The following is a 12,426-nucleotide window of genomic DNA, read 5'->3' as shown; positions in this document are numbered from 1 at the left end:
CCCCTTGTGCTCTTTCATTTACATTTTTTCCTAAAACCCTCATCATTTATTAAAGGTCAGTTTTTAGAGATGAGGAAAGTAATATCATTTTTTTTTTCACTCAAGCCCCATCTGGTAACTTAACCTCTGTGTTACCAGCAGATTGATCCCAATTCATTATGAAAACTGAATTTCAATCTCAGGATGTCTGTCTGAGTGGGAATTTGGAATCTTATCCCTTTCTTCATGGTTGTACTCTTGGACCTAAAGGAGAAAAAAATGTTTACAAGGAGAGCAGTTTATGTTAATTATACAATACTAAGTGGAAAAATCTCATCAAAACTAATTATACACTGTGACTCCAGTTTGATTAAAGGTTTCTAAACCTTTAAATATATAAGATATCTAAGATAGGACTGGGTAGGGAGCAGCTGGGACACTCAGAAGTGAAAAATTGCTGGAAAAAATTCACCAAAATGTTAACAGCAATATCTCTTAAAATAAAATTAGAAACTTTTTTTTAAAATTCATACTGTTTGCACTTTCTAATCCTTCTACTGGGAGCATATATTAGTTTTATAATTTTAAAAATTAGATTTACTCATGTGTTTGTTTTGTGAGTGTTTATAGAGTACTTATGCGCCAGGCATTATTCTGAGCACAGGAGATAAAGTTGTAAGTAGCAGATCTTGTTCCTGCCCTTATGCAGTGTGGAGTCTAATAATGGAGACAACAGTGAACCATAATCATGCAAATAATTACTCAGTCCCTGAAGAGATCAGTGCTGTGAAGGTGAAATACAGTGTTGTATGAGCATAAAATAGGGGGATCAAAATTGGTCCAGGAGGATCTCAGGAGGGCATGACCTGGAAACAGGAACCTGAAAGCTGAGTAGAAAGAAGTTAGCCAAGCAAGGAAGAAAAGAGGTCCAAGCAAAAGAAAGGCACGGAGGCAGGAAGGACTTTCATGTGTTGGATGAACTGAAAGGGGGCCATTGTGGTACTGGAGGAGCTGAAGGGGCTGGCGGAGCTGGGGTCTAGTTGGCAGATGGAGAGTGGTTCAAGATGCGGCGGGGGTCGGATCAGGCAGGGTGCCTGAAACCTGCAGGCAGTCCAGTTTTGAAATCATAGGTCATGATTAAAAGCCACAGCAAAGAGCAGTATGGTAGACAACAGGTAATTGTTGGTCCTAACTGCTTCAGTCTCACTTAGCTAGAGACTCTTTTATCTATGATGAGCGTGGCTGTCGAGCAAGGTTCCGCCCCATGAGAATAGAGAGGTTTGGTGAGAATAGACGGATGACAGGTCGAACGCTCAGGAGTCCTCGGGGGTATCTGGAAGGATGAGATATTCCAGGGCCTCCTCACCAACTGCACTTAGAGAGCTCTGCCCGCCCACTTTGGGGGCCTTCTGGATGATTAGGTAACTGTTCTTGGTGAGGTTCTAGGTCAGGTCTTGGTCCAGGCTGGATTCCAAATACGTTCATCCGTAGACTCCTTGGCTTCAGGCCACATGATCACTGAAATCTCTATGCTCGTGAGTGATGTATCCCCTTTTTACTCTCCCTCCCCTCAGTAAAATGACAAATGATGGAGCATGGCATTGTGACAGTATTTAGATCCACAGCCAGGAAATAGAGGCCAACTGGAGAAGCATCAGTTACATATGAGCTCCCATTGTCTGCAAAGTCATTGGCTAATTGAGATATTTTTGTTGCATTCTCAAGTTAATCGTTTATTTAGCTATTGTTTTCCTTTACCAGAGGTACATTTATTGTTTTTTAAGCCATAACCTATCCAAAGTGATAAAAGAGTAATCCCAGAAATGCTCTATCACTTGGCCAGTGTTTTGATATAATAGCAACCTGTAGAGATATCGCTGAGAAGGAGGTATCAACACAGGAACATGTTACTAATTTGCTGAGTCTTGCTAGATTAATGGAAGACATTAGCTGATTGATTATTAGCTGAAACAGACACCAACAACTGCTTTTCAGCTAATGTTATTTCTCTTGAAAACTACAGCTCAGCTTACACTGACTCTGAGGTTGATCTGTTTTGTATGTTCAGCCTCTTTAACAATAGAGGGAAAGTTATGGTTTTATTTACATCTCTCCCTGAGCAGATTTACACACACACACACACACACACACACACACACACACACACCCTCCCCCTTAAGGAATCTGGGGATGTATTACCTAAATGATCCTTACTTTCTGTAGGGTACAAACTGTGGCTTTGGTAATTGGTCTTGATTGTCAAGTTTAGAAGGTCGGGAACATGGTAATTCTAGCCCCTGGTACTCTGCTCAAAAACGCACACTACCCAGTACAGCAGTCTTTGTAGCGTGTTAATTCATTTTAAAATGCTACGAGTTTGAGGGATCTCATTGTTCTTTTACTCTTCTGTGTATATGATTTATTTTGCAGGAATATAAATCAAAACATGTTCTTGGAACATTTAAGATCTCTTTAAGGTATTTTCTTGTGCTTATCCTGGAAGTATAGAATACTTTGTATACCAGAGCTAATGACAACAGATCTTTTAGTATTTCTGTGTTGTAACAATCGCCACTGGGCAGACAGCTGCCAAACATCTTGCAATTAACCTGATGCACGTTGGCTTTCGTATTCTTTTTCTTTCAGAACAAATGCCCTGAGGTAGAGGAGTTGGTCTTCAGCCATTTTGTGATCTGTAACGACACACAGGAGACACTGCGGTTTGGCCAGGTGGACACCGATGAAAATGTTCTGCTGGCCAGTCTCCATAGTCACCAGTACAGCTGGCGCTCTCACAAATCCCCACAGGTATTTGGAGAAACAGTCTTACAAACACAGCAATTGTTAAGGTTGGGGAGTCGTTTATTCTGCATTTGTGTGCCTGTGTCCAGTTACTTCCCTTTTCAAGTCTCCCGAGGAACCGCAAAGTATAGCTACATCCGATCAAAACCCAGAAATGTTTAGAGCGGGGAGCACAGTGTCCCCGTGCTTCTCGCGGAGTGGATGTCTCCTGGTTCGCGGGGGGTTTATGAGGTTAACTCTAGAGCCACAGGACGTGGGCTTGGATCCTGTCTCTGGATTACCTCGCTTTGCTTTCCTGCCTCAGTTATCTCACGTGTAAACTGGGGATAATAGTACCTATTTCATAGGGTGGGGAGGGCTATATCAGTTAATATGTATAAGGCACTAAAATTGTGCTTGATACACTACTGTAAACATGATGCCTTCGGTATTATTATTCATTCATTTATTCTGATTCATAGTCTGCACCAGTCATGTCCTAGGCACTGGGAATTCAAAGGCAGAGAAGTCTCAGTCCTTACCTTCCAAGGACAGCTCATGATCTGCGGCAAAAGTGAGCACAATGGCAAAATATGCCCAAGGGAGCACTGAGAAAAGACATACCGAAGGATGTCTGTTTTCCAAGTAGTATAATTCCATTTTCCTGTCACTTTAGATGGGAATGATTAGAGGGGTGTGCCCTGCAGGGGTAACTGAGGGGGAATTAAATACAAAGATGTGGTCTTAAATGAGTGAAAGAAAGCCTAGGAAGTATTCACAAGAATAATGTATTTCCAAAACTCTGGGTAATAAGGAAACTACTGTCTGCTTGTAATTAAAAGAAAGTCATTAGATTAGAGAACAAGTTTTCCCATCTGGGCTATAGACCAGCTTTAGAGTATGTTATACCCTCAGGCTCCCAGTTCCCTTTTTTTTTTTCCCCCAGTAGCTAGATTCGATTTCTTACTTGCTTTTTTGTCATACTGCCACACTACTAGTATAAAATTTGGGAAAGTAAATACAGTGCAATTCTTCTTAAGTCTATCTATTTAATTCTAGTTAATCTAACAGCAGATTAAAATGCCATAAATTCTTTTTTAATAAAAGGTCTTACAAAAGTCCCATATATGATATGATATTGCGCTTGTATTTTTAAAGTGAATGACTTGCCTTTATTTTCTAATTTTCCTTTTGAGAAATGTCCTTGTTAGAGTGTTTTTAAGTTATTTGGTTATTTGTCCCTTGTAACATAATTAAAGAGCAATTAGTTGGTTGATTCGTTTCAAAATTGTTTCAAAATTAAATCAGTATTTTTTTCTTATTAATTGCACAAATGAGACTCTAGATGAGATATATAAACCAAAAAGAAAAAGATGACCTATAATTCCAACCAGCTAGAGACAATCCGTGTCAATACTTGTTGTGTAGCCTTTTAGCCCTTTGAAAGGTTTCTATGATAATTGCATTCCCAGAAGTGAACTAGTAGTGACAGGAAAGAAACTTCTGAGGTGTGGTGATGTGTGACCGTACACTGTACCTGTAGCCACTTCCCCCATTTACACACATAAGCTGCAGCCCTCAGCCAGTGGAAAGCAAAGCAGAGGAAGCTTCAACTCCCTTCCAAGTCATTTTTAGATGCATAGACTACCATGGCCCTCGGTGACCCTCAAGATTCCCTGGACACTGAGCCAGGAAAGGAAGGGTGATGGTATAAACAGCTGGCTCAGGGGTGTGGAGGAACAGCAGTCTTCGTGTGATGGACTTACAGTTTCTGGATGGGAAGGGGATGAACAGGAAAGAAGCATGGATGACCATGGGCACAGTACACCTTTCGCTTTTCTACTCTTTTGCACTTTTTCAAGCACTTTTACTGCTTTTGTTTTCGTAATATCCCTGTGTGATTTGAATTTTTATTATGACTATTTTATAGATAAAGAGGCAGAAATGTAAAGCTAAGATAGTGGTAAGCTGGGACTGAATCCTGTATCTTTTCATTCTCAATATAGTGTTATTTCCACAACACTGTCAAACTCTCCCAGGTTTTGGCAGCATGATTTGTCGGTTAGAATAGACAAGCTGTTTTAAGAGGTTTTAAGAAAAGGGCTGAGAAATCACTAGCATAGTACTCCACACTTAAAGCTAGACTAACATGGGATCCTTAGTATGAGTATGAACCTTTGCAAAGCTTTAAGAACCAAAACCAGTAAGAACCTTTTCATGACAAGCTGGAAAGAAAAGACAGGTATCTATTAAACTTTGTTTTCTCTTTTTAATTTGTAACTGCATCTTTTGGATACAAATCTTAAGATGAGCTATGTCATTATAATCTTTCACTAAAACTTAGATCAACTCCGTGGAAAGTGTCTCTTTGCTACAGCTATGTATGCTGAAGGAAGTGTGTTTTAGGACTCTCTGAAGTCAGAGAGGTCTTAATGGGCCCAGAGGGTCTTCAAGGAATTCCTTAACATCCACAATTGGAAATTCTGCTGTGTTCTAATGAGAGGTTACATCTGAGGATCTGAAAAACTAGCCACTTAGCTTCATACTGCACCTGGAGGTAGTCAGAGACTCACAAGTGAGCAAGTTGTTCCCATTTCCAGACTCCAAGTCATATCCTGCGCTGCCCAGCAGGCTGGGTCTCAGGAACATTTGTGTCTGCGTGTTTATGCTACCTTGGGCGTTAGTCAATTCATAGTCTCAGGGAGGATTTCTAAAGTTCATAGAACTTAACTCCACTGAACAATGTAGCTTATATTGCAGAGATCAAGAAAGTGGCAATGACACCTGGAAAGGTTTCAAAGAGGTCAACATGTCTTAGAACCACACAGGAGGTTGCTAACAACAGTAAGTCCCAATAGGATGGGAAGAAACATGGACACAACCAAGTCCAGAAAGCTAAAGCGAAAAACCTTTTAGAATTGAAAAGTTATAACCTCTCCTTATAGTTTCTAACACATTCTCTGAGGCAGAATCACTTAAAACGCTGGATATCCCGCAGCAGTTGCTTGTCTAAACAAACAAAGGAAGAACAAAGCTATTTCCTAGGGAATAACTGAGCATGCTCAGCTGCACAATCATATATGCCACCACAAAGGGCCCTTAAATCCCCCAGTTCAGTAGACTTCAGAGCAGGTTGGATGAGAGCAGTAACCAGCAAAGGACTGATCTTCCGAGAAGTGCTTCACGTTACGTGAGGTTGAGTCTAAGGACTGGATAGGTGAGTTTGTGGAATCTTTCCCCAGAACATGGGCAGGATTTGCAGCTCAGGGTCAAGTGAAGTTTCGTTCAATTTAGCCAAACCAAATACACTGGCACTTCCGTCGTAGTAGGATTTGTGTTTAGAGACTGTTCAAGTGAACTTCTTTTACTGGTTAAGAGAGAGCACTCTTGGCCGATTAAACTGCTTGAACTAGGAATGACTGCCTCTGTCTTGTATATAAGGAACTACAATTGCTTTTACCCTGAAAACATGCCCAATTTGTAGATGATGCATTTTTTTTAGATTTGCAGAATTCCAGTGACCTGTGGAATTAATTTTAGTGATCAAACCATCAGTCAAGGTGGAAATGGGCTCTAGACAGAACTATAGGAAATAACAAAATATTCCTTCACAATGGATATAATAGAAAGTTTCATAAGCTTGTAAAAATGGCAGATATTTTGAAATGCAAAATGCCACAAGGTTAAGAATCAGTTTGGAAGAGCAGCAGAGGATCTGGGGAATACTTGTCACAGTAATCAGATTTGGTGAAGAAAATATAAATCATATATTCGTTTCAGGCAGACATTGGCAAACTTTTTTGTGTTGGACCAGGTAGTATATATTTCAGGCTTTCAGGGCTTTAGACCCTCTCTCACAGCTATTCAGCTCTGCACAAAAGCAGTCATAACAAATGTGTGACTGTGTGCCAATAAAATTTTATTTATAGACAGTGAAATTTGAATTTCAACAATTTTCACACATCACGAAACAGTATTCTTCTTTTGACCTTTTTCAACCATTTGAGAATTTCAACCATCTGAGCACACAGGCCATAAGTGCACCAAATTTGGCCCATGAGCCATGCCTAGTTTGCCAGCCCCTGCTTTCAGGTCTCTTCAGCTGACAAAATTCAATAGACTAAAAAATAAATAAAATTTAAAAAGAAAGAAAGAGAATATATATGTATATGTATGACTGAAACATTATGCTGTACACCAGAAATTGACACAACATTGCAAACTGACTATACTTCAATAAAAAAAAATTAAATTAAAAAATTTTTTTAATTAAATAGACTGAAGATATATGATTTTAAACTGTTTTCACTCTGGTCTAAATGGTATTCTGATCACTTGAAAACTTGGTAAGATGTTTCAGAAATTAAGACGTGACAGGTAATATTTTAAATCTAACACATATAATCAACCTGGACTTACCACAAAGCAGTAAAATATTTTTTGCTGTACTTGTTTTTGGCCTACATAGACAGAAAGTTATGCAGTTCTTTTTTTTTTTTTTTTTTTTGGATGTAAAAATATTTTAAAGTGAGATTTGACCATTTTTTCTCTTGTCAAAAGGGAGAGTAAAGGATTTTGAGTATCTTCCTGTCTTATGGTAATTCCAACCAGTTGTCAATTTTATTAACAAGATTGTAGTTCTTATTTAGTTACTGCTCTTTTCGTATCCATTTATATAATGCATGTGTACCCATATATCTAGAGAATGAGCACATTTCTTGTTGCCACAGTCACAATTTTGAAAATTTAAAAGCAGACTTAGGGAGGCAAGGAAATATTCCGTGTTGGCAAAGCTATTCAAACTGATACATTTTTCAGGTGTTTGCCTCTGCTGTTTTGTGGCACATGGCATGCATATCAGAGTTTATTTAGAAAGAGCAAATGAGGAAGACAGTATGGACATTTCTCCAAAAACTAAAAATAGAACTACCATATGATCCAGCAATTCCACTCCTGGGTATATGTCTCCAAAAAAAACAAAAACACTAATTCGAAAGGATACATGCACTCCAGTGTTCACAGCACCATTATTTATAATTGCCAAGATATGGAAGCAACCTAAGTGTCTGTCAACAGATGAATGGATAAAAAGATGTGGTATATATATACAATGGAATACTACTCAGCCATTTAAAAAGAACAAAATTTTGCCATTTGCAGCAGCGTGGATGGACTTGAAGGGCATTACACTAAATGAAGTTAGACAGAGAAAGAGAAATATCACTTATGATACCACTTATATGTGGAATCTTAAAAATACAACAAACTAGTGAATATAACAACAACAATAAAAAAGCAGACTCAGAGAACAAACTAGTGGTTATCCCTGGGAGGAGTCGGGAGGGGCAATACAGGGCGGGGGGGGGGCAATTCTTTTTCACAAGCAAGGATGAGTCAGCTCCAGCACACCACTTTTTGGAGGAGTTATGTTCTGAAGAGCCTGGCAATCCATTCTGAGGAGAGATACCTGTATGTGGTGGGAAGCTTTTGGCTACTGAAGGGTTTTAAATAGAGGAGTCAGAAGATCACAGCTGCATTTTGGAACGATTCCTGTGGTGGTTGAGAAGATGCTCGGAGAATTGTATGCACACTACTGCAGAGTCCAGGGGTGAGAGAGACGATAGTACCTGAGCCAGGACAGAGTAGAAGTCATAGACTGGTGTAAACGCCTAACAGGCTGACCTTTCTGTGACAAATAGCTATAAATTCTCAGCAAAACACTAAACAACTACCTCTGGAGATGAACAAAGGCAGGCAGATTTTGGAAGGGCGTAGAATCTCTGAGCTAGTAATCTGCACAGAGTGAATTACCCGTTCTGTGTGGCTTTGCTTTGAGGGCAGCTACAGTTGCAGCAAGGCAGGGGTGGCCCGTTGTCCTTCTGGCCCAAGGTACCAGGTGAAAGAGCTCAGGCAGTCAAGGCTGTAGAGAGTGGGGAGAAAACCCTGGAAAAGGGAAGGCCAGAGAATGGGAAGATAGTACGTTTAAATTTAGCCCCGCTTGTAGGCTTACTGCTGAACCACGCATGCATGCATGGACAGACTGAAAGCAGCTTGTACCCAGGGCTTCAAGACCTGAATTAGTCTGAGCTGCCACTCATCCAGATATAAGAATTTTCGGTTTGAGTATAAATGAGTTACTTACTTCTTTAAAAAAAAAAAAGTGTTACTCAGTTTCAAGGGAAAGATAATTAAAAGATGCCAACCCCCCAAGATGACCCAGAGGTTGGAATCATCAGACATGTAAAATTTTTTTTTTTAACTGAAGTTACCATCACATATGTAACTCTAAAGCGACTATAGCACCAGTAAAGGGATTTTATGGATGTAAGTCCTAAATTAGTTGGGTTTTTTAACCATTCTTTTTTTTTTTTTTTGAAGTATAGTTAATTTACAATATTGTATTAGTTTCAGGTGTGTAATACAGTGATTGAAAATTTTAATAGCTTATATTCCATTTAAAGTTATTATCAAATATTGGCTATATTCTCTGTGCTGTACAGTATATCCTTGTTTGTTTATTTAATACATAGTAGCTTGTGCCTGTTAACTTCCTGCTCCTATCTTGCCCCTCCCCTTCACTCTCCCCACTGAAAATCTCTAGTTCTCCATATCTGCTTGATTTTTAGTTAATCAAAAATAGGTAATTCTGAGTGGGCTGAGTTAATCTAAAGAATCCTAAAAGAGGTACTGACTGGGCCCTTTTGTGAGGAGAGAAAGATACATACATTCCTGCTGGCCTTGAAGAAGCAAATTACCATGTCCTGGCTGCCTGTGAAGAGGGCCATGGGCAGGGAGCTGGGGGCAGCTTCCAGGACCTGCAGGTGGCTGCCAGTGCCAGTCATTAAGTCAAAGCCCTCACCATATAGACAAAGGGAAAAAAATTTTGCCAACAACCTGAGTGAGATTGAAAGTGGATTCTTCCCAAGTTGAGCCTCCACGTAAGAATCTAGCCCAGCTGACACCTCAGTTGCAGTAGTGAGACCCTAAGCCGATGACCCAGCCAAGCTATGCTTGGACTCCTGACCCACTGGCACTGAGATGATAAATTTGAGCTACTTTAAGCTGCTGAATTTGTGGCAGTTTGGTACTCAGCAGTAGAAATAATACAACATGACAAAAGAAAAAAGTGAGTAAACCTGAAGATGGATCAATAGAAATCATGCAATCTGAAGAAGAGAGGGAGAGAAAAAAAGATCCCAACAAAATACTTAGAATTGCAGGGACCTGTGGGGCAGTTTCAAAAGGTGTAATATATGAGTAATTGCAATGAAAGATTGAGAGAAGAGAGAGAAAATGGGGCAAAAAAAAATTAAATAATCCCAGAAAACTTCCCTAATTTTGTGAAAGTCAGAAATTTACAGGCCCAGAAAGCTCTAGTCATTTCAAAGAAATTCACACTCAGGCAAATAATGAAACTACTAAAAGCCAAAAGTAAAGAGGAAATCTTGAAGCAGCCAGAAGAAAACGAGAGGGGAAGCAACAGTTCACGTAACTCTGGACTTCTCTTTATTTAGAATGGAGGCTGATAGACAGTGGAACAAAATCCTCAAAGTGCTAAAGAGAAGGTTTAGATTGCAAGAGATCTGTTTGGAGGTTATTTTAGAGGTTATAATCACCAGGATTTGGTAATTGATTGTGGGAGAGAAGAGCCTGGTTTGACTCCAAGGCTTCAGACAAAGGGGACAAGTTGGCAGTGTTGCCTTTGGCAACAGGGAACTGAGTAGGACGGTGTTTTCAATACAGAGAGTGGTGCAAGATGTGGGAGCGCAGCAAGGTGTCCCTGAAATCCATTTGGAAACGCTGAGTTTTAGGTTACTTTGGAGGGCAGGAAAGAGGATATATTAGAAAAAGCACAAAATTGAAGCTGTGAATACCTGAACTTCACTCCTAAAGTTTTTTAGCTGTGTAAAATTGGCCATTGTCTTATTTGCTAGGAGCTTCAGCTTCCTGTTATGCAAAATTAAGATATTATTATGAATATCCCATGAGATAACATTCATAAGGTGCCTCCCTAAGAACTTGGCTCTGTATATCCAAAGGTTCCTTTCCTTCCTTTTTTCCTTTTAACCACACATCCAAGTGGCCATGTAGAGTAGACAAAATGAATGTAATGGCCTGAAGCTCAAAAAGATAGTCTGGCCTAGAGGTAAAACTTTGGCCTTTCATCAGTGCCTAGGTAGCACTGGGAATAGAGAAGAATGCCCAAGGAGGGAGTGCTAAGATCAGAGGGCTTTATTAGTTATCTCTTGCTGTAGAAAAGTGTCCAGTGGTGGTACAGGCATAGGATAGCTTCTGTAGGCACTCGCATTGTAAAAGGAGAAAACAGGAGACACGTAGGAGTTACTGGCCCATAGAAACTCTGAAATCCAAACAGGTGAATATTGCAAGTTTCTGGGCTAGTAATCATTCATACTTCTGTTTGGGAATGATTCTCCATGGCTCATGGCTTTGGACTCTTGGCTCAGGCCTCTGTGTCATCCATCCTTTTCCATGAAAAGTATCCTTTGTTTGAACTTCATAGTTTTCTCAGCCTGCTTTCTACCAATAGAATTATGAAGGTTTAAAGGCCTCTTTACATTTTGTACTGTCTTGGCCTCTTTCAGTCTAAATTGTCAGTGGGGGTGATGGGTATAGCTCAGTGGTAGAGTGCATGTTTAGCATGCATGAGGTCCTGGTTTCAATCCCCAGTACCTCCATCAAAAAACAAAAAAGATTATAATAAAATAAATTGGCAGTGTTTCTGCCAACATAATTCTTTAAACAACACTGTAGGTCTCTTGTTAATCTTACTGAAGTTCAGCACTGTAGACAAAAATCGTACCCACATATCCTACCCAAGATAATTCCTTCCCTGCTTAAGATTCTGCTGACATTGCTAGGGGACATCACCCTTAAGTGTTTTGGAAGCCCTATTGTTTGACTAGTTTGCTGAGACACCAATTTCGATCTTTCTGAGATCTTAACAAAGGATTTTACAGCCACATCCTTAGCTTCATCTCTCCACTCAACTTTCCTGGCTGTGTCCTGAATTTGACCTTAGCCTGGAAGCAATTTCTTGCTTTTAACATCATTTGCTGTCTGGAAGGCTGAAAATTTTCAAAACTAGCAAGTTGTGGCTCCTGTTTATCTAACAGTCCTTCCTTAAGTTTAGAGCACCCCTCTTGGACTTTAATATAAGCAGCAGATAGAAGCCAAGAGGGACTTCAGCACTGCCTGGAAATCTCCTTAGCTAGATAGCATGGCTTATAAGGCACATTTTCTACTTTCCAAGTTACTGCAGGTAATGGTGTTGCTAAACTCTCTGTCACTACATAGCAAGAATCCCCTTTTCTCTAGTTTCCAATAGCATTTTCCTCGCTTCCTCATTGGCAGCCTCCTCTAAGGCCATCAAGTTTCTATTAATAATATCTTTGAAGCACCTTAGACATTCACGAATACTCTCCTCAAGTTCTTCCACTTTCTGCTCGCTTACCTGCTCCAAAGCCCCTCCCACATTTTAGGCTTTTATTGCAGTAGCACCTCACATGCAGATACCACACTCCAGGTTAGTTACGCATTGCTGTTTAACAGATTACTTCACAATTTGAGTAGATAAAGCAACAAATATTTATGATCTCTGTTTCATTAGCCAAGAATTTCGGGAGCAGTTTACCTGGGTGGTTCTAG

The 12,426-nt window shown here is 39.9% G+C and overlaps 1 protein-coding gene across 5 annotated transcripts in view; it reads left to right on the top strand.

The window, feature by feature from the left end:
- The window catches only part of VPS13B (vacuolar protein sorting 13 homolog B), a 626,989-nt gene that overhangs the window by 543,230 nt on the left and 71,333 nt on the right, over positions 1-12,426 (top strand). For all 5 annotated transcript variants that reach the window (XM_064476933.1, XM_064476934.1, XM_064476932.1 and 2 more), the window contains exon 43: positions 2,626-2,787. In XM_064476933.1, the coding sequence (XP_064333003.1) occupies positions 2,626-2,787 (162 nt within the window). The remainder of the gene's footprint in view (positions 1-2,625; positions 2,788-12,426) is intronic.

Source organism: Camelus dromedarius, chromosome 20 (genome assembly GCF_036321535.1).
Source record: "Camelus dromedarius isolate mCamDro1 chromosome 20, mCamDro1.pat, whole genome shotgun sequence".
NCBI classification, from domain to species: Eukaryota; Metazoa; Chordata; class Mammalia; order Artiodactyla; family Camelidae; genus Camelus; species Camelus dromedarius.
Note: the sequence above shows the minus strand (reverse complement) of the source record. Positions and strands in the feature narration are given on the sequence as shown.